Here is a 25,444-nt window from a genome sequence, read left to right on the forward strand (position 1 = left end):
TGAACCATTGTCTAAACTGAATACCTATTCCTGATAATCTTGATCAAACTTGCCTACTAGGAACTTTCAAGACTCAATTAGTGCAAAGTACATCACTTTGAACTGGGCATATCACTATTTTGAAGGACTGTGGGTATATAAATATACGAAAGCATTTGAAAGTTTATCATATTTATTTTTTTTTACATGTGGAAGTAAGAAGTAGTTATGATAAAAGACGAAGTGGAAATGTTTTACATTTATTGTATGATTCTTTCACTTTTGTATTCCATCCAATACATGCTTGCCACATATTCACAACATAATATTATTGAATATTCACATAAATTATGCAAAAAAAATCATTTATGGTACTGTTTAAAAATTTTGCACTGTATCAAATATATTAAAACAAAGAGCACCATACCTATACTAACATTTTCACCAATTTTTCCCAAAGAAATATTTCATTGTACCTAATTTCAGCATTACACAATAGATCCCTTATGTTTCATTCACAATTCAATGCACACATCTAGCACCCTAGTAATGACTTAGAACATGATTGCTGACACAGAAATGACACTACTGGTTTACTAGGCTCCATTTCATTTTTGTGTTTTAAATTTTACAACATCAAGAGGACACAAAATTTGTATACATTCGTACCAATTTGATATCATCACAATGCTATGTTATGACAAATTTCTTAGAATTTTCTTAAAAATAAAATATCAATACATTTTATAAACCGCTAAAAATTTGATAGATATTCAGTTTACAAATAAAATCCATCCAAAGAAATTCATAATAACAATGTCTAAATATACTAATATATACATGTATATTTATATAAAACCCTGGCTATACAGATTAATACTGCCAATTACAGTATATTTACAAACTGTACAAAAATACAACAAAATGTCTTGCACTATTCACAAATATTTCCATTCTGATTTAACCTGCAGAATTATGAGAAAACTTTGACCATACACTGTACACTTACGGAGTACATCACAGTGTCAAGTCTAGTCCACATTTAACAGAATTTATTAGCTGATTAAAAAGATTGCACAGATTTCAACAGTTTGAAATACATGTAGAAGTACATGTATGTTAAAGTCTGGGACTACCACTTGCAGGATATTGCATTATAGAGCAAACAGGATACCGAGTTGCTCCTTTCCTCAGAAGAAAATTGAAAATGAGATCAGCAGACATCATTGCGATGAATGGACTGAGGCTAGTGTTTATTTGGTGGTGTAATCCAGGTTCAATATACTGGCTTCCTGCCTCTCACTGCTGACATTCTGTAGCCGCTTCAGGAAGGAGAAGCCAGTACACAGCTGCTTGGTCTGAGGCCCATCCTCTTCCTCCATGTGGACATCTAGCTGCCTTTTACCCAAAAGTTTTTTACCTTCTCTAAAGTCTTTCATTTTTATCATGTTATTGATGGCCCTCAAGTCCTACAGAAAAACAGGAGAGATATATTAGTACCTCTTATAAAATCATCAAAATTTACAAAGAAATCACAACATTAAAGCCATTCCCTTTCAAATATGCACACACAAAATTAAAAATTTTACTAGAACAAATAAATTTAAGTACCAGTACATCAAAATTTACCTTTGCAGGACTCTTCTGGAAAGAATATGACAAACCAGTTGCCATTGGAGTAGCATGTAATGTTGGTTTATGCGGAGATAAGTATATAGAATGTTTACTGGACACTCTCCTAGGAGAAGCGGACTGACTTTTAACCACAGGTAGAGGTGATAGTGGTGGGATATCCTGAAACAAAAAAAATGATTTAATACAGCACTAGACATAAGTCTGTTAAACAAATGCAGAAATACTAGTTATGGATACAATTAAATGTACATGTATTTCCTCAATAACATTTTTTTTTCTAAAATAATCAATTCCTATATAACCATTAAAGAATCCATAAAAAATTTTCCCACTCATAGTTTAAGCTATAAGTCTACAAGTATTTAGTTGAACAAATTTTCCTCATGTTTCTTATCATCACTATACTGAAAGAAAGTGAAGTTTAAATCAAAATCTATTTCAGTGAATACTCCTTTCACAAAATTTTACCTTTGAGTTCTTTTGAGCAGAGAATTTTTGGGCAAACTTTTTTACTTTCTCTACAAAGACCTGCAAATACACAAGAAATGAAACAGTTCAAAATGTTCAAAATATATACCGTATTTTTCCGACGATTAGTCGGTATTTTTTTCCTCTGAAGCAGAGCACCCGACTTATCGTCTTGTTCGACTTGTCGTAGGCTCGATGTCAGAAAATTTTTAAAAATAGCATTAAAAATCTTGGTTTTAATCATCTTGAGTTGGCTGTGTGATTGAAAATTACGTTGATGAATTCACTGTTCATCTTTAATAATTATCATTTTCACTCATCTGTCAACACTTAAATACATAATAATAACAACAGTTATTAAAAAATGTAACATTGCCTTTAATCAATTAAAAGTTTTACCGTTCCGTTTTTATAAACACATCGTCACATGGTTCTATGTATCACTAGTAGGAAGATAACATTGCGCAGTAAAATTGAAACCAAGTTTGAATGGAAGAAAATATTGCAGTAGGTCCGGGGGATGTTTTTTTAAATTTAATTATTTTATTTGTAAAGAGTTGTTAGTGGAAAGAATAAATCAGAAATATTTAATGGTCAAATTCAATCTTAAAATACGTAATCGGCAATTATCAATACTACTGTTTATACAATAGGCTGACACCGGTTGTGTTAATAATTTTGCCCTTAGGCTGAGATCTTTACGGCAATTTCACTCCCTGTGTATATAAAGAGTACCGTTATAAGAGTGATTATAGTTCATTGATTAATTATTGTCCAATTCTTTGATTATTGTTAGATAATTTTTTTAGGAAACGTATGTATGTCGTATATCGTCATTGTCAAGTCGTACAAATGATCGATCTATTTCTAACAGTGTCTATATAAAACAATAGCGTGTAACTGCATAACTGGATACAAAGTAAACAAGTTTCATCAAATCACAGTAATTGCAAAGCTTTCTGCACTTGAGATCCCCCTTTGAAGTCCGACACGAGACAGGTGCATGCCTATGACAGCGGAAATTGTTAAACAAACATTGACCACGCGCCGAGTCAACAGGTGGCTGGTTACGTAATGGCGAATACACTGGCGATAGTCAGAGTGGATACTTATTTTAATGCTTGGGAATAAAATATTTCTGACAAAGTAAGTTTAGTTTTGCATAACAAGCGATATCGGGAATTGTTTAAAATGCAAGCGACTTTGTAGAAGTTGCCGGTATTTGAAAATTTGATGCATAAGTATAAAGCGTAATTGTTTAAATGTTAAACATTAATAATAATTGGTAGCAATATCGGTGACATCGTGGCATCATACACTGATAATATTACTGCAGTTTTATAGGCCATTTTGAAGTGATAAGATCGACGTATGGTCTGAATCGACGTGTCGTAGGACTTTGTTAAAATTTTGGCTAAAAATGGGCAATTCGACGAGTCGTCCGCATCGACGAGTCGTCGGGAAAATACGGTAATTATCAATGGAACCAGTACAACATGTTCAAAATGTCAGATTATCGATGGAACACCTCATACAAAAATTTGATTTTTATAATTACCCTATTGTAGAACATGATGAGGTCCCCTCTTTCTTCTCCCTCTTCACTCCCAGTCGCTGAGTGCACCAATATAGTTGGGGTTGGGGGATGGCTCCCTGGGTGGGGGGTGGGTAGAGTACTAGTTGAACGCATTGAGGATAATTTTTCTGACCTCTCTGCAAGAAAAAAGTACAATTGAGACACGCTACTTGTTAACGCACTAACTTTCCTAAAACTGAATTTGTGTATTTCTGGATGCCTTACTTTTCTCTACATTCTCTACATTGACAGGTGAAGACTGTCCACTTGTGTCGTTCTTGCTGCTATCACTCCCTCCAGATTTTCGCCTTGTACGACATTTCAGTAAAACACTTCTGTAGACCTACAAACCAAATCAATAAACCATATTGCATCCAAACTATTTACTTGACATCCAGGCTGTACCAGATAAAAGTACAATCATGAATGTTGCAAGCTATGAATTTACATTATAGTGTTCCAATAACTTAACCTATTAGGAAAAAAAGAAAGACTTTTTTCCTGTTCAGAACTTACATGACTCTCTGCTTGTGGCTGTAACCTGTAGCATCTCATGATGTCTGTGAAAGACTGTGAATGGTCACACACCTGTCAAAAAGCAACAAGTTTTTAATGAAATATTTTGCAACCCATGTCACAATATTAAAAGGGAAAGGAATGCATAAATATGTGTTGACCAAAACTGTTCTTTATACCAAGAGTACATTTAATTGCTATCATTACAGATGCATGTGCTATGAATAAATCAGTAATTTTTCATACTATCTACATGATTTACCTTTGCCATGACGTAGATTGCACACATAATGATTTGATCAATGTGTCTGTCCATCATCAGCTCCACATGATTCACAAGTACATACTCAAAACATGTCCACATTTTCTTCCGAAGGTCAACATCATCAATATACAACTGTTCACACAGATCTCGTAGCCTTACACTTGCTAGATGATATAGCTAAAATAAGAATAGATGTATAGTAAATCTTTTTTAATGTCTAACCTCAACCATTCACAATTGCAACAAGAGTATAAGGAACAGATCCAAACACTAGTGAGTTGCAGTTACCTTTCTAAAGAACAAAGCCAATGATCCTGTTTTCTTGGGTCTAGCTTTTGTTGTTTCTTTTTTGTCATCTTTTGCTCCAGAATGAATAATAGTATGGACAGGAATTAATATCTACAATGGAAAGAAAGATGTATCTATTAATGCAAATTTAATAAAAACATTATTTACCACTTCATTCTGTTTATTAGTTAATACATCCTTAAATAAAATGGTTAATCAAAACTGCATCTACCTGTCTCCCGTCATTTGTCTGTGCCTGCTGGAAAGCAATAATCTGGGTGGTCTTTGTAGATGAACTACTGCCCTCTGTTGAGGAATTCTCTGCTGATGACACCGGCGTTTCTTGTGGCTGGGTCAGTACACTAAAAAGACGCCGCTTGGCACTTCCTGGAGAGGGGGAGCTAAAGCGGTCAGCGGCAGACACACCGGCAGGTGGGGACATCAGCACATCTGTAATAACAATGCTCATTAGTCACCTTCATCTTCATTGGTAGATTTCCTTCATTTTCTAAGAGGCGGCAGAGTTTGTTTAGAGTGAATAGCAGGACTTGTCGCCATAAAATTCAGACAAGCTCACTTTTGATTTTAGTCTTTATTTATTGTAAGAGTGAGACAGACCAAAAGTGGTCTCTAGCTCCAAGTTTTCTGGACCTTGGGCCAGAAGAAGCCAGTGTTTACCCTTTCTCTGCTGCTGTTGCTGGGGCTGGGTTTCTGTGACCCTGATGACAGCAGGGTGTTTGACTGTGGTCTTCATCACATCCTGTTCATTGGGCAGCACTACATCTTCACAGCCAGGCACACTGCTCTCCTTGATGGCGTCCCACAGAGGGGACTCACTCTTCCATGCAAGGCTCTCCAGTATACTCTCCTCAATCTGAAATTTAAACCATTAAGTTACATGTGCAAAGTAATTTACATTTTTTCAAACACTGCATCACAAACATGTAATGTCATCGTTTTAGGGGATGAAAATAAACATGGTGTCAGATAATTTTTTCATGAAAAAATTGTGAATCAAGGGTGGACTAAAACTGATAGCCATTTTCCTTTCCTATATTCTGTCCTAAAATTCTTATCAAAATAACCTTTTGGAACTTACATGGTTAAGGTGTTTAACTACATCTCTTGAAAAGCCTTCTTCTGTTCTGATGATTATCTCAATCACTTTGTAAAAATGGTAGGGACTTAAATTAAAAATTTCCACAATCCAAGGAAAAGACCTGTCAAAAAAAAAATAATCAAAAATTAAAACACAAAATTAAAATCAAACATACAATTCCACTAAAAATCGAACAATGAACTTTATATATACATGTACATATTCTGCATGATTCCTTGAAGAAATGATGTGTTTTGTCAAAAAACAAGATGTTTTGCAAGTTCTAGATTAACTTACCTCTGTGAGTTGTAAGAGAATATAACAATTTCCAAGCAGCAAGCAAATAAAGTTCTGTGGAATATGTCTTGTTCCATAAGTGTCTGGAAAATAAAAAATCATAATCTAATAATCACAAATTACACACATTCTTAGTTAAGGGAAAATCGAAAAAAAAAAGTCTCAGAGACATGAATGCCCCGTCTGATGTTACATTTGTTTTGCATCATGAAAAACAAAATGTATTTATACAAGTCCAAGTAAATAGTAGAGTATCAAGTCAGATGTTATCTCTGTCTGAAATATGATGAAATTTTTTTAACACTGGCACAGAAACTAAGATAGATGTAAAATGAAGAAAAGTTTATAGTCATCAAGGTCGTAGGAAACGTCAAGGTCAATAAATCATGACATATTGAAATGCTCTTACTCTATAAAACTTTGAAGGGAGAAAAAATCTAGAACAGGTTTCTTAGAAAATGAGCTAAACACTGAGGTATGTTCAACAGAGTGAGCGCTCATGAGTACTTGCCAAAATCCCCTATACCTGCAACACAAATTTTGGTGAGCGCTCCCAAGTGCTCACTCTGTTGAACACGCCTCTGAGCTACATGCAAAGTGTGAGGAATATAAAGAAGATAGAGGATGGCAGACAGACGTGACAAATGACTTGGCCATATATGGTGGGGCATAAAAATGAGTAATTTGTAATTTCAAAGAGATCAACTTACTGCAAGAGCTGCTTTGCCTTCTTTGCTATCATTCCGCTTCTTTTCAGTATACAAAATACTTTCTAACAATTTGTAGTATAGGCACTCTCCTAACTGTAACCTCTTTTTGGCAAAGTCAATTTGGGAACCTGCATGGTTGTCAGTCTCCTACAATTCAACAAACAAATATCATCATGTCCAAAGCCAAGAAAGTTGGATCTTGCAGATTTCATGGATAATTTCAACTGTTTCTTTCAAATACGGAACTCTTACCTTAACATAATGGGCACAGAAAATTTCACCCATCTCAGTAACTCTCTCCATTATACGTGTTTTTGGATCAGTACCAATTTCACTAAAAGAAAAAAAAAATTCAATATGACCTGGATCATATTTACTCAGCAAGAAATCTTTACCTTGCAAGAAAACCAATTATTTTTTTTAACTTGTTTCAGATATCCAAACTGAGTATTTACAACACTGAATACCCCCCCCCCCCCCCTCTTTTGTTTTTAAATTTGTTCATACAGCTACCAAGTACTGACAAAACTATTTAAACAAAAATCAAAATCTCCACAAAAAAAAACCTTCAAAAAAGTTTGTTTAAATATGAAATTATCCTTAATAAATATAACGTATAACAGTGTTTAGTTGATTCAGTAACCAATATAAGTACAAATAATGCATTATTTTTTACATTGTCTTATGTATTATTTTATGTTATTAAGTATGCAAGTTTTTGTCATTGATCAATTTATATTTAGTTTCATCATAAACACAGCCTGACCCTTTTCCATTTCTTCAAAATGTCAAACTTTTTTTAAAGAACTACAGTAGAACACAGCACAAAATATTGGACCAAAATACAGGAATATGTTTGCTATGATACACTGCCAATATCTGATAGGACTTTAAATATCTCTGTGTGCTGGAAGGGAGACACACACTGAACTCTGGAACACATTCTAGACCAAAACAATACAACAATGACTGTATTTTCTCAGCTAAATGTAATTTTCTTGCCAAGGCCATCGATTGTCAATAATAGATAGGTACAGTTGCACACAAATGAAAGACTTGTATCTATCAAATTGTTAATTCATTTTTAATCAGTTTTGGAGATCAAACACAGAGAAAGCATAAGTCAACAAACCGATTCAATTCTCCTCACACGGGGAAATGGTCCGATTGTTCACTGTCATTTTCAATCTGAAGAGGCTGAGAGGACTCAACAGAAAGAGCCCACAAACTGCATTAATGAACACACAGTTTTGCTCCTTTTACAAATCCTTTAATTGCACGTACTTAATTTCCTGTGTCAAATTCAATTTTAAGCAGAAAGGATGTCAATTTTCATACCCCCTCAAAACTTATTCTGTAATTTTGAATACATTCTCAAATAATTACATTCAATTAAATATGATTTTTTTTTTAACTGGTCTTTACAAAAACTTAAAATATTTTAATAGAAACAGGCACTGACACAAAAGAAGTAAATTCTTTTGCTTGCCAAATTTAAATATTGTTACAGTTTATATTTTATTTAAAGAAAGTATGTAATACCTGCATTTTCTGACACACTCTCTTAATGAAAAACATCTAAACTCTTCACATCTGATATCAGTATTTTTCATTTCTTAAGGGTAAGCTCAGTTGGTTGGTCTAGAAATCTCTAGTTCATTGATTTGCGCCTGACTGGTGGTACTATAATTCCAATCTTTATTCAATTTCTAAACTGCATCAAATTATGAATATAAAGGACTTTCAATATAAATATGTCAAAGTGTCCCTTACAACCAGTAAGAGACACAAAAGTATCATTTTCTACATCCTTCAAAGTAAAATACAGTGTATATCCAAATATGCTAGGTATCCATTCCAAGAAACAAAAGGTTTTTCCCCTTGAGATGACTAAATTTTGCGAAAATAACATGGGAGCTCTCAGGTCCCTTCCTACCTGTCCGACTTTAAGAAATTGGACACTGACCAGAAAACTATTAAATTTCCACCTTTTCCTTTTATTCATTATGAACAATAGTCTAGTTCTTTATTTTCACATTTCTGTAATGAATATGGCTTGTGATCTTAAAATCCACATATCAGCAAATTTTTTAAAATGTTAAGATTTTATCTTTGAAATATAACCCCTTTCTTATAGCCCGGTACATTCTCAGAGTATATTTTTATAGTCCTCTTACATACCACACACTGTCCATGCAAACAATAGCAATTATCTGGGATTTTTTTTATACATAAAAAAAAAAATCCTTTTTAAATTTAAAAAAAAATTCCTCAATAAATATTTCAACAAGTATCTACATCTTATTGAATAATATACTTTTTTCCCCCTCTAATCTTTATTGAACATTATTTGATAAATTGAAAAAAAAAACATAGTTTCATTGTGGTATACTCATAACAGGTAAAATACAGAATTCTAATAGTCTCAATTTTCGGACATCTGGTCTTAATTTACCTATTGGTAAGTTGTACTATGCATTCGTAATAATTACTATTTATGTGTGAAGAAAGGAAACATCAATAAATCAGCTAAAGAACCACTTACCCTAATTTTGTATACACTAGAAATTGAATAACTCTCCATGTATTGAATCAAAATACAAGTGAACATAACAAAGGGGAGCCTACACACAGAATCTTTGATATTGTACAAAGTAAACTTTTAGGATGTTGAAATACACTTTAAATACATTTCCAATCACCACCCCTCTTGAAAAAAAAGAGGGGTTTTGTCAAATAAATTGTAGACAATATTAACTTCTGAACTTTCTCTGCCAAAATCTTCAGGTATCGTTAGAAGCTTATTTAACTTCTAAATGTTCTAATTTTTTAGGGAAACATATTGCAGAAAACAAAGAACATTAGTAAATTTTTTTCATTCATATAGATTGATAATACTTTTTAAAAAGAAGAGTTGAATATAACCATTATTCCTACCTTAATATGTCCAGCAGGTCATCACTAGGGAGAGCCTTGCGCCCCAACAGCAGAGTCTGGAGTTTGCTGACACTCTGGGTGGCGGTCGAGACGGGCGTCGTACTCGGGTCCTTGTCCTTCAGGTACCGCCGGCCCGTCAGAGGAGTAGAGGGAGCCAAGCTATTGGTCTGTTCAAAAGAAAGAGAATAACAGGGACTGTCTGTAAAGGGCCAGGCATGGCGATTCTGACACACACAGTATACAGGTTTTCTGGGCCGGGCTCGTTTTCTCTTGCTCCGGGGACCAGGCAAATTTTTAGAAATAACTAAATTGGAAGCATCAGGATTCTGTCCTTCATAAATGACCATCATATTACATCACTCTCAACCAACATACTGGGAAAACACTTGCTGCAGAGTCTGTAGGACAAAGAAAGTTGGGTTTTGGTAGATTTTTTAACCCATAAGGAAACTGATCCTCGTATGCTAACAAAGCCTGAATAGGTTTTATTGCGGCTGGAAGTTTTCCAATGTTTATCCCCTGATAGATTTTTGTTTTCTTTCTGCTAAAAAACACATGATCGTATCATTCAATCACGGAGTCTCTCTATATTGTTGGCAATTTAAACATCTGCTAATTTCTTTAAATTGAAATAATCACTTTGTTTTGAGGCCGATGCGTTTCAAATCCTGCTTTTCGCAAATGACTGCCAAATCAACCTTGCAGGGCTAATGACTAATTAACAGTGGGTGACAGTCCTCCCTTTACAGAACAAATCCGTGTCTGATCAGCACGAATCAGCTGATTTTCTTTGTTAGCTCAGAGAGAGGGAAAACCTGCCTGGACCTGCTGCCTACCTGTAGATGTTGCAGGAATCAATAGTCATTTAATAATAATAATATTTGTATCACTAAGCTCTCCACCCCATGTCCCACTAAGTTTTATCTACTGAATTACAGTGATACCAACAACATCATCAAGCAGATAAAAAGAGACACCTTTAAATTTTCAAAGGGTTAATGCAAATTTCATTTCAATTTCTCATATTCAATAAAGGGGGTGGGGGCTCTCACAATTGCCACTGATGTTCATCTTTTGTATCAAAATCAAATCTACTTCTTTTTATCATCGATTTCAACTATAACAAAACTTTTGTTTAAAAAATCAATGTATGATATTTATCCACTTTCTTTGATTTCCTAATTGTCAACATATTATTTCAAACAGCAGGCGTCAAAAGATTGATTTTGACAAGTAATAATAGTTTGCCAGCAGAAACAGTGTGTGCAAGTACCAGACCCATGGTTCTCCCATTCTATCATTTTTTTTTCATTTTTTTGCCAATACTGATTTTGTAGCCTTTAAAATTCCCTGACACATAGACAGTGAAATTACATTGAAACTTTATAACAAGGCATTAGATCCCATGTTACATGAGCTTTACTGAGAGACGTAATTAATGGCAGAATGTGCCAACTTAATAGAGAGATAAATACTCTGACAATAAACAGTTATCAATCAGGACCCCATTAAGTGTGAGTCCCGCAGGGCCCCGTAGGATTTAAATGCTGGGACACCAAATCCCATCACAACACTGCCCAACTGGACAGCGGCCAAGCCTCTGACCGCCTCTCCCCATAGACCCGCTCCAACCTGCCATGTTCTAGTTTCTCTGTGCAGAGACAAAGGGAGCATAAACAACACAGATTGATTTGTACTGAACTACCTTGTCTTATAACTAGTTTTTTTTTTAGTTCAATCAGTTCCTGCATTTCTATTGTTAACATGGCCATGAAAACAAAAAGAAAATGAATCTGGCAATTACTAATAGATCAATGACATTTCTAACTCTGTGCGACACTCTAATAATATAAAGATTTCAATAGATAAGATGATTGGTATTTCAACTTTGTTTAATCTGATCTATTGAAACTCCTTTTCAAAAACTTAACAGGGAATACTAAAGAGCAGACACACAACATAACTCTTTGAAAATTAAGTATAAAATAAGATCTACATGCTTTAATTCAAATGAATAAATATAAAAAAAATTCTTGAATCATGCTGTATTAAAAGAAAACCCATATATTAGCTAATTACTATACCTTAGAAGACTTAACACACCTAAAAAGAAGTCCTGTGAATTTATGAAAAGATTTTCCCCACAAAATCGTTTCATGCCATATTATCACCATAATTTTTTTCTGTTTGTTCCTGACTTGAGGATATGTTTTGCATATATAAACTTCCTAAAACAAACTTCAATATAACAACCAAGGATCCTTTCAAAGTTTGATGTTGAACATGTATGGAAGAATCAAAATACTATCGTTTTAATTCACAACATTACCTTAACAAAGCTAGCACCCCGTGAGTAGATGGACTTACCTCATCAATGTGTTGTTGTAGATTGGCCTTCATCTGCAGCCTCTCTGCCAGTTCTCCAGTGCCCTCGTCCCTGTACTTGGTAGGTGTTCCTATTTCTTCATCGGCTTCACTACCCAGAAACACCCTTTCATCAAAGTCCCCCACACTTAACACATAGGCTTCATATTCGCTGTTCATAGATTTGCTGGAAAGGAAAAATTAAGTCTCAATTTCTTAACTTATTGAGAGCAAATCTTCAAAATCATGGAAAGAACAACAATGTAGGTATGTGCTTCCCTAGGCCCCCCTCTAAATATATAATTCAACCAAAATGAAATCATATGAATATGAAATGTAGATTTTTTGGAGATTTTTTTTTTTTAATGCTTTTTTTCAAAATCAATCAACTAACCTGCTATAATTTAAGGGATAATCTTCATATGCTTCATTTATTGACTTTCTGAAAATTATTCAAAATATACCATTACGTATGTGACAATTTTTAATTTTTGATTTCAAATTAGTTTTTTATAAGGGAGTAAAGTCAGTCTTTGAGACCTTTTCCAAAACAAAACTGATTAGGAATTTGTCAATAAATATTTAAAACTGAAAGAGATAAGAAACGAAACATATAGGTGCAGAATATTAGGTGACGCTAGCATCAACATTTAAGTGCATTTAGTATCAGAAATACCCAATCAACCAAGGAAATAATGCATTAGTCAAATTCATTTTAACGATAAAAATATTTACCAGATCAAAACCAATGCCTAGTCTAAAATGTGTACATATAATGATAATACAGTACATATTCTTAAAAATCACACATAGATCTTCCAAAGCTGTTTCCCCCTTTGGAGATTCAATGCATTAAAAGTTTGTCTAAATGAATAAGAATGGACCCTGCATGAACACGATAGGGAAGGGACTGTTGCAAAATTTAATTTTCTGGCTGTAACAAAAAAGATTGAGAGAGCTATCTTGCAACAGGTTTGCTGATAAAAATCATTAAAAGGGGTGCCCAGCTAGTGCAAGATGTGGATTATGAAAGCTAATGGGGAGTTGTTCACACAAAGTTTAAAATTAGGTTAAGCCCATTATTGCTATGTGTTGCCTAAAATCATAGGACTGATAAGTATCTCATCTCCTGGGACTGCAGTGAAATTAACAATGACTGTTTTATAAATTAAATCACAAAGCTTGGCTCTTACAAAAAGATTCAATCACTCTCATGATTATGAGCTTCTGAAAGATATCATCAAAATCCTTACATTTTGTGCACATTTTTTTCCCTTCAGGACATAGTAAAATCCTGGGTTTAAATCAAATTGTGTCTTGCATTACACATTCTGATTTATTGGCAATACATTTGCTGACAATGTCAAAAACGATAATCATTAAAGCCCTAAATTATTACATCATTCCAAATGTACTGGGTCATTTGAGAGCATGTTATCCAGTTTGGAAACTGTTAGTTCCTGAGACAGTACATGTGAAGGTTAAACTCTTGCAAGTTGCATATCTTTTTTTCATATGCCCCCTACCCCCCCCCCCCCCCCCCCCCAAAAGATGTATGTCAATAATTACAACAGTACTGTCACTAAATCTTTTAGAATCATTACATTGTTTACTTCTTCATGTATTGTAAATACACTTTCATACTCAGTCGAAAAGACTCAGTTTTGCAATGATTGTAGATCTTTGAATTTTTTTGTGTTTATTAACTTACTTTCCGATTTCATAAACAACAAAGACATGTAGAATGGTCTAAGACACCATCCAAGCTACAGGCAATACAGATTTCTGGCATTTAGGTGATACTTTTAAATTCTAAGACTGAGTATCATAAACCAATTGCTACAAAATCATGCTATCTACAGTTCAATTCAACTGTCTAGATTGATTCTCAATTTACTGGACATTAACAAAAGTTGGCTTTTGTACCGTAGTTTACAGCTGTGAATTTCACCTATTAAATCCCCACTAAAAATTTGCTGCTCAAAAATAATTTTCTGTTTCTTTTGTTGGTAACAATTTTGAAATGACATTTTGGCAGCCAACAATGAGTAATACATAATGTTAATATTTGTTATGAAGTTATAGTTCTTAAATACCCTGAAATGGATAAAAAGAAATTGGTGTTTGTTGTTTGCACTGAAGTTTGATCTGTTCAAGTCAAAGGACTACAGCGTGTGTAAACACAGTTAATGACCTTACACTCCAAATTGTCAATCAGCCAAAAAAGCATGCAACAATGGAGGTGCTTCTAATTTTTCCCTCTTCTCGATCATACATGACCATACTAGTTTAGGTGAAAATTTTATTATCATCAAACTGCTATCTAATGTCACTGTCCCCATTTGAAGCACTAAATCTATTTCAACACGATAATGGTCATTGATACCCTTAAAATAAGTACGGTACTTAGCACCATAGCCAAGTCTAACAAAAGGGTCATGAGTCCTTCAGTCACTAAAGTGATATGAAATACACTCAATTAAAATTAATAGTTCGTATATTAACAAAAAAATTACCTCGGACATGTAATAAAATCTGCATTTGCTGATGAAAGTCTTGGCCCCCACCCTAGTGCATTAGAGAGACAGGGACAAGTGAAGTAATTTTACTCCTCTTGATATATTATTCTTACATTTACAATGCTTCATACAACTCCACCACAAACCTCAAACAGGGCGATTTACTTCACATCTAAAGTGCAGATCTTATTCCTTTTTAAATATGACAATACACACGCTGTGTATCTGAGTTAACAAAGCATACAGAACATGTATTTTAACTGTCTTCATTCTAAAGCTCCTCCCTATATCCCAAATGATGTTTAGGTTACGGAAAACCTCATAGGGATTATCTTAAAGTTGACTCAATGATGCTTCATGCTAGAGAACAATGCATTTTCAATGTACTAAGCTTAAAGTGCCCAATTCCAACATCAATATTCAACATCATCCCCTTCTCAGAAGTCAAGATTTTCAAATTGATGATCTTTATTGTCATAATTAAGTGTGCATGACATTTGGAAGTAAAGAAACTCTTTTAAAGCTGCTTTATTCAATAATTATTTCAAGTAGACCAAATCTTTTTCAATCCTCTGGGTAATAGAGCAAATTTTCAAAGAAAAAAACCTACAGGCAAACATTTGATCCTAATTTAGATAGCTAGGATAGGCATTTAATGATTAAATTAAAAATATTTATTTGAAAAAAAAAAATAATCTGATAATTTCTTTTTTGTAACCTATTAATAATAAAAATTATTAAAAATTTTACTGCTCTACAGTCAATTTGAAACATCTCTAAATACATAATGTAACTTAATTGATGTAAAAATTGTCTACCAAATAATTCAAAGAAATTTTTGCAACATTAATTTATTTGTGTTTGAATTTCACTTTGATTTTCAAGTTAGATGTCAATTAAAAACAAATTGATGATGAATGGTTTGTTGGTTTTAGTCCAAACCGAAAGAAGACAAAAAGATGGTAGGCAATTTATTTTCCTTATTTCCCTTAACTACTTCAATAATGAAAACTAAAAAATGAGATAATATTACTTGTTTTTAGAATAATTCATATCATGCAACTAAAACTTTAGTTTGCTTTGTCAAGGTCACAATTTTGAAATTTTTTTTTTTAGACCAGCTTATCTTGCCACAATTTTTTTTATTAATTGTTTACCACTTAATACTACGGTACTGTGTAAAACAGATGCATCATTTGTTGACATTTGTGATAAAAATGTTACCTAGTATGATAATAAAATGAAAAGTGAGCAAACTCACAAACCTCACACTCCCACATTACTTGACAAAGCTAAACATTATGAATGGCAGGGTAGGCATAAAATATCCAAAATAATTTAATAAAATGATTAAATTTTAAAAGGAATATCCCGGTAAAAAGTTCATCTACACATTGTGTTCTTCTTACCTACAAAGTTTCTAGAAATTCTATGCAGTGCTTTAAGAGGATTTATACAGACAATCTGTTCATAACTAAATTCAATATATGGCCAAAACTCCAAGTTCAAAAGGGCTAAAATTCTAAGAAAATTAATGGAATCAGAATTTCTTGTTATATGCATATCTTTCCAATAAGCCATTATCTCCTTCATGGTTACACAAAATTCTGTGCAGTACATTAGGGGGAGTAGTGCTGACAATCTGTTCATTACTACATTCAAACAGACTTCAAATTGGGCTGAAATTCCAAGAAATTTTATGGAATCAAAATTTTCTTGGCATCATAAATGTATCAGAATTTTCTTGGCTATTCCACATTTACATGTTGTGTTCTTATTACCTACAAAGTTTCACAAAATTCTGTGCAGCAGTGTAAGAGGAGTTGTACTGGCAAAAACTGGACTGCAGTGATTGGGAATTACCTGCGCCATGCGCCATAGTCGCATTTAAGAGAAAAATGGCGTATTAAATCAATTACTCTAAGCGTCAAAGTGCGCATTCAAATTTCTCATCGGTTATAAAAGTTTTAGCGATGTCCGCTGGAAATTTACTCTGTACGACTTACCTAATCGTCTTTTAATACATTCGTTTTAAAACATCAAATTTCAATGGTCGTGCTTGGTAAAACAGAAATAAACAACCAATAAAAACGTTTCCACTCATTTATGCGTGGTAGATCATTCCAGAATTTCCTCCAAAGAAGTTGAAGTCGCCCAGTATTCTGAGTTCTCAATTATGTAAACTAAGATGCAGTAAAATGATGATTATCTGATTGAAAAGACGTCTTCACAGCCTCAATTAATCCCTGTTGTGATTATAAAAACTCAGGACTGTCTTACCATGCTCATCGTTACTGTAGGGGCTATAAATACGGGTGATGCAACCACACTGTGCATTGAAAATTACAACCGATGTTTATTTATTTAAGTGTCGATGCTACAATTAGTTTAAACTTGTAATTAGTTAATAACTCGCAAAATTAATGTTTAAATAATAAGAAAAACTGTTTCCCTACAGTTATCTTCAAAGTTTGAAAGATTCTCCACATAACGGTAATAATTGGGTCAAAGGGTTTGACTAATACCTCCAAAAAACACAGAAGTACAGAGACTGATTTTATTTATCATTAAGCAAACACCATTACAAAAATTGCATCAGTGAAATGTATAAACACATCAAATAAATGAAATTTAACCAATTGGTTAAGTTTTTAAATTTTATAGAAGTTGTTTTGCTCTAGGTTGGTCCTTGATAATTTCAATTTTACAAAATGGCCCCAATGAATAAATAGATTGCCCATTAAAATTAATAACTGTGGGGCCATAGTCCCATTGACATTTTTGGCCTTCCCAATCACTGGGACTGACTACTGAAAATGTGGTTATCATGGCAAGTTGAACTAGAGGTACTGTGAGCAAGCTCACAAATGATACCCACACTAAAAAATATAATAAATGAAGTACATTTATTTCTCTATTGGAAAGTAATGGATGCACTATTTTCTTATAGTGACCTTGAACTTGCAAAAATGACCCCAAATATCCCAGTCAGGATATATTTACAGGTTTCAAGCAATCTGTGTCAAATTTTAGTTTAAATCATTTTCCATTACAAGATAAACCACTGATACAGGAATTATGCATTTTTTTAAAAATGACCTTGAATGTGTACAACTGAACCTAAGTCAAGTCCATGAGACACCCTAAGGTCAAAAGCAATCTTTATGTGAAGTAGAATGTCCAATGTTTCTCCAATTTTGCACTTTTCCTTCCAGTGACCTTGAACTTGCCCATATAAATTTGAGCCAAATCATGACACATCCTCAGGTAATAGACAATCTCATATATGCATCTGTTATATTTACGATATGAAGATTGAAGAGTGAAATTGTGACCAAAATAAGAAAATTGTCAAATAGTGAAATAATTACCACATTCTCTTTCTTACTACATTTACAGTAACTAACAGGTCAAAAACAATTTTTGCCTCAAATGTTGGTGCAAGGGGTATAATGATGCTTGGAATTCAGTCTTTTTCTTCTTAAAAAGGTACATAATAATCTTGATAAAAAAGGCAGAAATTTATAATTCACTTTATACTGTAACCAAAAAGTATACCAGAAATCCATTTTGCAGAGGTTGGGGTCTTTAAAGATTTTTTTTTTAAAAATCCCAACTCCAGGGGCTGTAACCCCAATTGTCCATCATATTAGCAACAAGCCTTTTAAAGTGATTTAACAAAATGTGATTTCTTTCTGTCTTCCTCATACCAACAGAAAATTATTTATCATTCACCGATGAACAAAGCTGATCAAGCTTCCTCATACCAACAGTAAATTATTTATCATTCACTGATGATCAAAGCTGATCAAGCTTGACAGTAATGTCTTTTTTAAAATTCTCTTATATACAAACTAATTTCTCTCCATAATTTTAGCCCTAGCCCCTAGGACCTTCACTGTCTCCAACAGTATCAGTATCTTGAGCCTTAAATGATTAAATTACTGATTTTGTAACCCGTCATCATCGTTCTGACCAAGTAATCGATTAACAAATTTTTCAACTTTAGTAAAATATATGGATCACCTTTTTTCCTATATTTATTGATCATATTCTAAATAATGGAAAATGTTCATCACAGTAGATTTGTAATCTTCTCCTTATTTCAAAGTATATTCCCTGATGAGACTTTCCTTACCCCTTGTGGATGTCAGTGGGAATTATATAGATTTTTTATGTTCACTTCAACAATGTCTTATTGTGACCATTTTCTGGCCCCCTGGGATCATAATCTGAACTTAAAACTTCTTCCCTTTTTGGGGGAAACAATAACAGTAGAGATTTCCAGATTCCATGATTATATTTATGCAGCTACAAGCAACTACAGGACAACACACAAATCTACTTAAGCAGTAAATTAAATACTCACTTGTTGGCATCAAAGTTGCCAACTTCTAGAACCGCTGAGAGAGTATCTGGCTTTCCTTTCAAAATCTGTAAAGAGAAATTTCTGTATCAAAAATCATGCAGTTCTTTATATCACTGACATCACATCTTCATTCACTAACTTATGACATCAGGAAATTTTTAATCAGTTCTCCCAAATTTGGTTTTGTTTTTGAATGTTTAAATATTTCCAATAAAGATATAGCAAGGAAAATATAATAAACAATGATTTCATTTTCCTTCAAAAAATACTGATATTGTTTCAAGGAGAATTCAAACTATTCATTTATATCTTCCTTTGCTATTTCTTTTTCTTTCTTTTTTTCGTTAGTTGAGCCATTCCAAGGCATACGAGGGTTGTCCAAAAAGTTCGTGGACAATCGTGTTTTTGTCATTTTAATTAGGGTTATATATACATATTATATATCCAACTCTTTGTCATAAAATTTCAAATCAAACTACAGTAGTTTTGAGTGTTTTTCATAGAAATAAACTAAAATTGTAATGTATCAAAGGGTCGCGGAAAGTACGCACGGCCCAGCGTAAAAGTGGTGTGAACTTTGTAATTGTGTTTATAGATATGAATACTTAGAGTTTTTATAAAACATTTCAAAACTTCATAATCTTCTATTGTGATGTACTGTAAGGTGTATGTCATTTGAAGCTATTTTCAAACTAGCAGAGGAATTTTAATAGATATAATTATGGCAAGAACATGTCTTTAAAAACGCAAGAAAATGCGACGTCAGCTGACCACACGGAACTGCGTGCCATCATAAAATTGTGTCAACTGAGTTAAAACACCGACAGAAACAAAACAATGGTGGAAACAGGAAAAACATCGAAATAGTTCAAATTTACTTATGCAATTGTACCCTCTGACCAAACGGTGAATGCGGCATATTACTCTCAGGTACACCCAGGACAACAACGTAATAGAAACGTTGTTATAATTCAACGTCAGACTGGGCCGTGTGGCCTGTATAGGCAATGTATATATAATTATAACTCCAATACAAAAATGTACATTGCTCTGATTTTTATACGAATACATTATTATACTCTATATTAAAATATCATAATACATTCCTGATGACGGCGCCGTTATTTTGGATAAAATTACATGTGTCCACAAACTTTTTGGACAACCCTTGTATACTTTTGGTAAATTGATAGGTACAGAAATTATAAACAGGTATGTCTATATCAATGTTAACCAATCATTCAACAGTAAATCAAACTCATGTTTTGTAAACTCTAAATGTTAGTGCATATTCCATCTGAGACCAGAGTCGATTTCAACTTGTTTTGATGCTTGAACTAAATAGTTCCATCATACCCAAAGTCCATAGTCCTCTTAAAATGACTCTGACATGCAATCTTGTATTTTCACATGTTTGATAAACCAGGAAAAAACATAAAAAAAATTGATTTTATAATGTAAAACTGTGTGTCAAGAAATGATACCTTTTTATCAAATAGCTTTTTAATGTGTGGTTTCCACCAATGTTCCTTGATGACTTTGGCTTCTATTTCTAAACCTTCATGTTTATCACACAGGTACTTAATCAAACACGGACTTTCAGTTGGGGGTTTCCAGTCTCTGTTTCCAAAGTCTTCTGGTAAACCTGTAATGAATAATAATTACAGTACATTGATTCAATTTTGCTTAAACTTATAATTTCAAGAAGAGACACCAAAAATTTGTTTTTATTTTGACTGCTTACCCTCAAATGAAGGATTCAGTAAATCCTTTCGTCCTCCCATTAATGCATTAGCATAAAACCAGTCCAAGCAGCATAGTAGAAGGTGGTAGGAGTTAACAAGGTCATCACTAATAGCAGGAAAATGACCTGTTTGCATAAAAAGATATTATTTACTACATGTGGGACAAAACATCGCATCTCACTGTCTCTCCGTTGTGTACACTAGCTGTAACAATTATAGGGAAACAAAATTAATATCTATCAAAGATCAAGACCTTTTCTGCTGACTTGTTAAGATTTCTTTACTTGTATCTCATAAAGATAAAAAGATAGGCTACAGTAGAGCAAAAATTAAAGGCCTAAGATTAACAAAACATAAGGTTCTGTCTATAAATGCAAGTTTGGTGATAATCACGTACTAGAGGTCTTTTGTTTAAACATCAATTAATGTATACATTTAAGTCTTTTATACCAAGTCTTATTTTTACCTTTCACTTGAATGAACATGGTCCAACAGAAATTAAATACTTCGGTTGAAGTACATGGCATTCTCCTGAAAAGAGAAAAAATTTAATCAAATTAGGTATAATTATATTTGTAATCATTTGCTTAAACAATTTTACATATCGCTTAACATAAGAATCAAGTGTCATTCAAATTATTTTATGATTTGCCTTGCCCTCTCTGAATAAAGAGGTGACAAAGTTGGATTTAATGAATATTCTTAGTTATTAATTGATAATATATGGTCATAAAAACAAGAGTAATTCTGGTACCTTTGTTTCTTATTTCTATTTTGTTTATTTTGGTGACTGTCCGTTGGATGTTGGAATATATCAGAAAATATTGGTTCAAACTTCTTGAAAATCACTGTGGAAACTGCAAAATTCCTCTCCAATTTGTTAACTTTATCAATGAATTCTTGTGGTAGACCAGCCATGTCCGACCACTTCTTCATTTTGTTGAAAAACTGTATAAGACTGCAAAAGACAAACGTAAATACTTTACTCCAGACTGTAAAGCTCAAACAAAACTATGCAACAAAAAGTTCATTCTCAAGGACCAATTCACGGAATAGCAGTTGTTTACGAATAAATTACCTAAACTTTGCGGAACGTAAAAGCCTTGTTAACGACACTCCATTTCCTTCCATTGTTCCCCTTCCTACAGTTGGAGTGACACTTTTCCTGCACGCTTCGTACAATGCACAGGCAAGCCAGTGCATCTGATCTCCCTGTTCATATAACACATAATATTTCAACCTTAAACAGAAGCTGCCAATTATTGAAAATAGAACAGTTAGAAAATATTGCTTAGCTTAATAAAAGTTAATAGAGGGCGAAGCCCTCTCACGGGCCCAAAGGGCCCATGAGAGCGAAGCTCTCCCTATAGACAACACGTGTATATATGTCTAAAAATAGAAATTACACTCTATACCTATGAAGTTGAAAAACTTTTCCAAGATGGAGGAAAAAAGAATAACTTCACGCGCAGTGACATCATCGGCATCCATGTTGAATTTGAATCTCGTACTAACTTCACGTTTGGTGATAATTTATCAACTTTGTTTAATGAGTGATAAATACATTCAAACTTACCTACTCTGTTCTTAAAAAAATAATTCCTAATTAAGAAAACAAAATTTCGTTTCCTACAACTTTCAACACTTGCATTAGATCCGATCAAATGAATTTCAGGACATCTGATTGGACAAAAAACGTGTTTCAATAGTAAAGCAGTTTTATTTCATTGTTATTAAAATAACATCATGTATTTTAATTGTATTTGATTTCTGATTACTTTTAGAAAACACCAAAGACGTTTTTTCTCCTACTTTCAATTTGAAATTTCGTTTTATAGGTGTCACCTCAAATCGTAGCCTGACATACTCATACCCAGGTCATTTCGTACCCAGAATTCAAATTATCAAAATCCAATAAAATTAAGTTACCACAAATAACTAATTTAATAAAAACAAAAATTAATTTTGTAGACATCATAATCTTTGACAGACACATTGTAAAATATTTACCCATTCTAATCCCCCCCCACCCTCCAAAAAAAAGATGTGTAAACCATTCGTATATGATTAAAAAATACAATAATGATTCAAATTACCCCCAATCTGCCATGAAAATAAAAGCAAATAAGGAGATTATTTGGAGCAATATATATTATAAATACTTAAAAATTATGCATAATAGGAAGTACTGATCTGCATTCACAAAAATGCATACTAAATGTAAGACCTTATGATGTGAATTAGCTAGGGTATCTCAATTCTCTAGTTTTAAGGCACAAATTAATCATTGAATGTTTAATAATTCAATGTTTGAGTGACAAATTTTAGTGAATTTAGGGACCAAAAATAATCTCCAAGTAAAATATTCTCGAGATAAATTGCATGAATATACATTACTATTTAATTCATGTTTTATGCATACATTTAAAATAAGGGAGTAAAAAGTTAAAATACTTTATGCTGAGAAATTATCCAGAGATCTTCGATGTAGATACTACATGTAGTATCTACATCGCAGATCTCTGGATAATTACATACTGGAATGAAAATTTGTTTACAGGTTTTTGTATTTGAATTTCCTCTCTCTTTCCCCCCTCTATCTCTCTCTCTGACTTGTTCGGTTAAAAAAAGCGGCTGTTTGATAAAAATCTATTGATATTTGTATAGCAAATAATATAAAATAAGATCTGGATGATTTAGCATTTGAAAATTGTGTGAGGTGTTCCAAGAGACTTCATAATGGAAAAAAAGATAAATCTCCATAAAAACTATTTTTTTCGTTCCTGTGAAAATCTCTGATTAAAAAAAAAAGAGATGACGTTTTTTAATGAAGGATTTCAAATGTATTTCTTTTAGCTGTGTATGTTTCTATAAAAATCGTCAAAATGTGATGTAAACAGTAGCTTGGATAGACAATAGTCTATAGCATATCAGGGCTTGAACAAATTTAACAAGCAATAAGATTAGAGTCCAAACAAAACAATATATGAAATGACAGGCCAGAGATGAGATGTTGAAACTACTGATCTAGTCCCATTTACATTGGCTTCGCCCTCCAAACGGTTACACCGTAAAGCATATAAGCAATATATATACATAGTAAGTACATTTTTCAAGTAACAAATTAATATATTGATGCAAAAAGAACATTAATTTACAGTGTTTGAGCTTTGTGAAACGTTTTTTTTACTCTTTACAACTTAGTGTAAATGTATATCATTATATCCCATATTGTTATTTAATGATGGAAGCGGTCAATTTGATAGAAATCCTTTGTAAGTATGTTATCCTTTGATTTCTTGCATTTTACACACACTTGAGGAAATTCGAACTGGAATTAAACGATCATGTATGTATCCTTAAAGATAGGAATAGGTCTTTAAAACAAACTTGACTCCATTTGATCCTGTTTTTTCTTATTGTTTATAATCAAATGGACTGAAAACAGATTGTTGATATGTTTATATACCTCACATAAGCGAAAAATTGGCCTACCTCCAGTGTGTATTTTGTTTTAATTTTTTGGTAGCTTTCCCATGCCTCCTCTTTAGTCCCTTTGTCCATATTCAGGTCGAGACACAGTTCAATGTATCTCCTTTCCACGGCATCGTCAGTTTCCTCTGTTGGCTCCATTTTGGCTTTATTTACTATAAGTTCCGGAAATCAACAACAAACATCATCCATTGCGAAAAACAACATGCGCCCTATGGCGGGAAAATGTGGACAAGTTAGAACCACAAGTGCTTTATGCTTCCGCCAAAATAGTTCTTATACGTTACATATAGTTTTGCAATTACAAGACCACTTACATTTAAAATAAGTCACATATACGATTAAAAATACATATAGAACGTCATAAAAAATCAAATATTGTGTTTAACAATTGTAATGATAAACTGGTGAAGAATGTGAAATGAAAGAAAGATCGAGGGGCGGATTCATAATCTTTTCCGATACTAGGAAGTGTTAGGGTTCACCAGGGCGTATAAACGTTTACATTGAAAATATAAAAGACTTTAGCTATGCAGCAGACTTAAAACATGAAGAAAGTGGGTTTGAACATTAAATAAAATTATATGAAGTTTACACAAAATTAATATTCAGCACTTTATATAAAATTACCGAATTGCGTTCTTTACCAACGATCTTAATTATTCAATTGTCGGCCCGTTTCACGCCTATTACAAATATTCATAAACTAAAACAATATCCTGATCTACTTGTTATTTTCAATCAGGGTTGGCAAAAAAGCGGGAAATACTCATATTTCCCAGGACGGTGGGAAATACTGGGAATTCCCGGGAATTACTGGTATTTCCCGGGAAATACTGGGAAATAAAGTTTAACTACATATTAAAGTACTTCATACTTAGTCTTAATCAAATCTGTTGGGATGTAGACAAGAGTACACCTTGTCAGCTATAAAATTTTATAATAGTCTTTAATTCTAACAATTTTTGACTGGCCAGTAATTCATTGGTTATCTTCTGATGAATATTCCAAACATGGTTCATTCATACACAATTGTTATTTGTTTTTAATAAGACTTAAGTCAGGTATAGGTGCATCTATACAGTTATCATAAACATGATATCAAAAGTTCCATTTTCTGATTATTTAGTGTACTATGTGAAAATGGGCCAAGAAAGTTATGAATATAAGGTGTGACCTGTGTCA

General features: G+C 33.1%; 1 protein-coding gene across 2 annotated transcripts; it reads right to left on the reverse strand.

Annotated features, from left to right (window-relative positions):
- Window positions 1-227: 227 nt before the first annotated feature.
- On the reverse strand, window positions 228-24,496 carry LOC128187758 (retinoblastoma-like protein 2). Of its 2 annotated transcripts, XM_052858315.1 has the most exons (24): window positions 24,263-24,496; window positions 21,846-21,979; window positions 21,522-21,725; window positions 21,234-21,298; window positions 20,767-20,892; window positions 20,507-20,667; window positions 19,023-19,087; window positions 12,529-12,576; window positions 12,138-12,321; window positions 9,771-9,937; window positions 7,086-7,167; window positions 6,834-6,980; window positions 6,124-6,206; window positions 5,827-5,947; window positions 5,406-5,601; window positions 4,960-5,177; window positions 4,728-4,838; window positions 4,437-4,616; window positions 4,175-4,246; window positions 3,884-4,001; window positions 3,641-3,795; window positions 2,083-2,142; window positions 1,609-1,773; window positions 228-1,448 (listed from the first exon to the last, which is right to left on the reverse strand). In XM_052858315.1, exons 1-24 carry the CDS (start codon window positions 24,398-24,400, stop codon window positions 1,233-1,235), a joined length of 3,216 nt encoding a protein of 1,071 aa, XP_052714275.1. In that variant the 5' UTR covers window positions 24,401-24,496; the 3' UTR covers window positions 228-1,232. The 2 variants fall into 2 exon arrangements, with proteins under 2 accessions (XP_052714275.1, XP_052714276.1); XM_052858316.1 differs by lacking the exon at window positions 12,529-12,576.
- Between the last annotated feature and the right edge of the window lie 948 nt (window positions 24,497-25,444).

Source organism: Crassostrea angulata, chromosome 6 (genome assembly GCF_025612915.1).
Source record: "Crassostrea angulata isolate pt1a10 chromosome 6, ASM2561291v2, whole genome shotgun sequence".
Taxonomy (NCBI): Eukaryota; Metazoa; Mollusca; class Bivalvia; order Ostreida; family Ostreidae; genus Magallana; species Magallana angulata.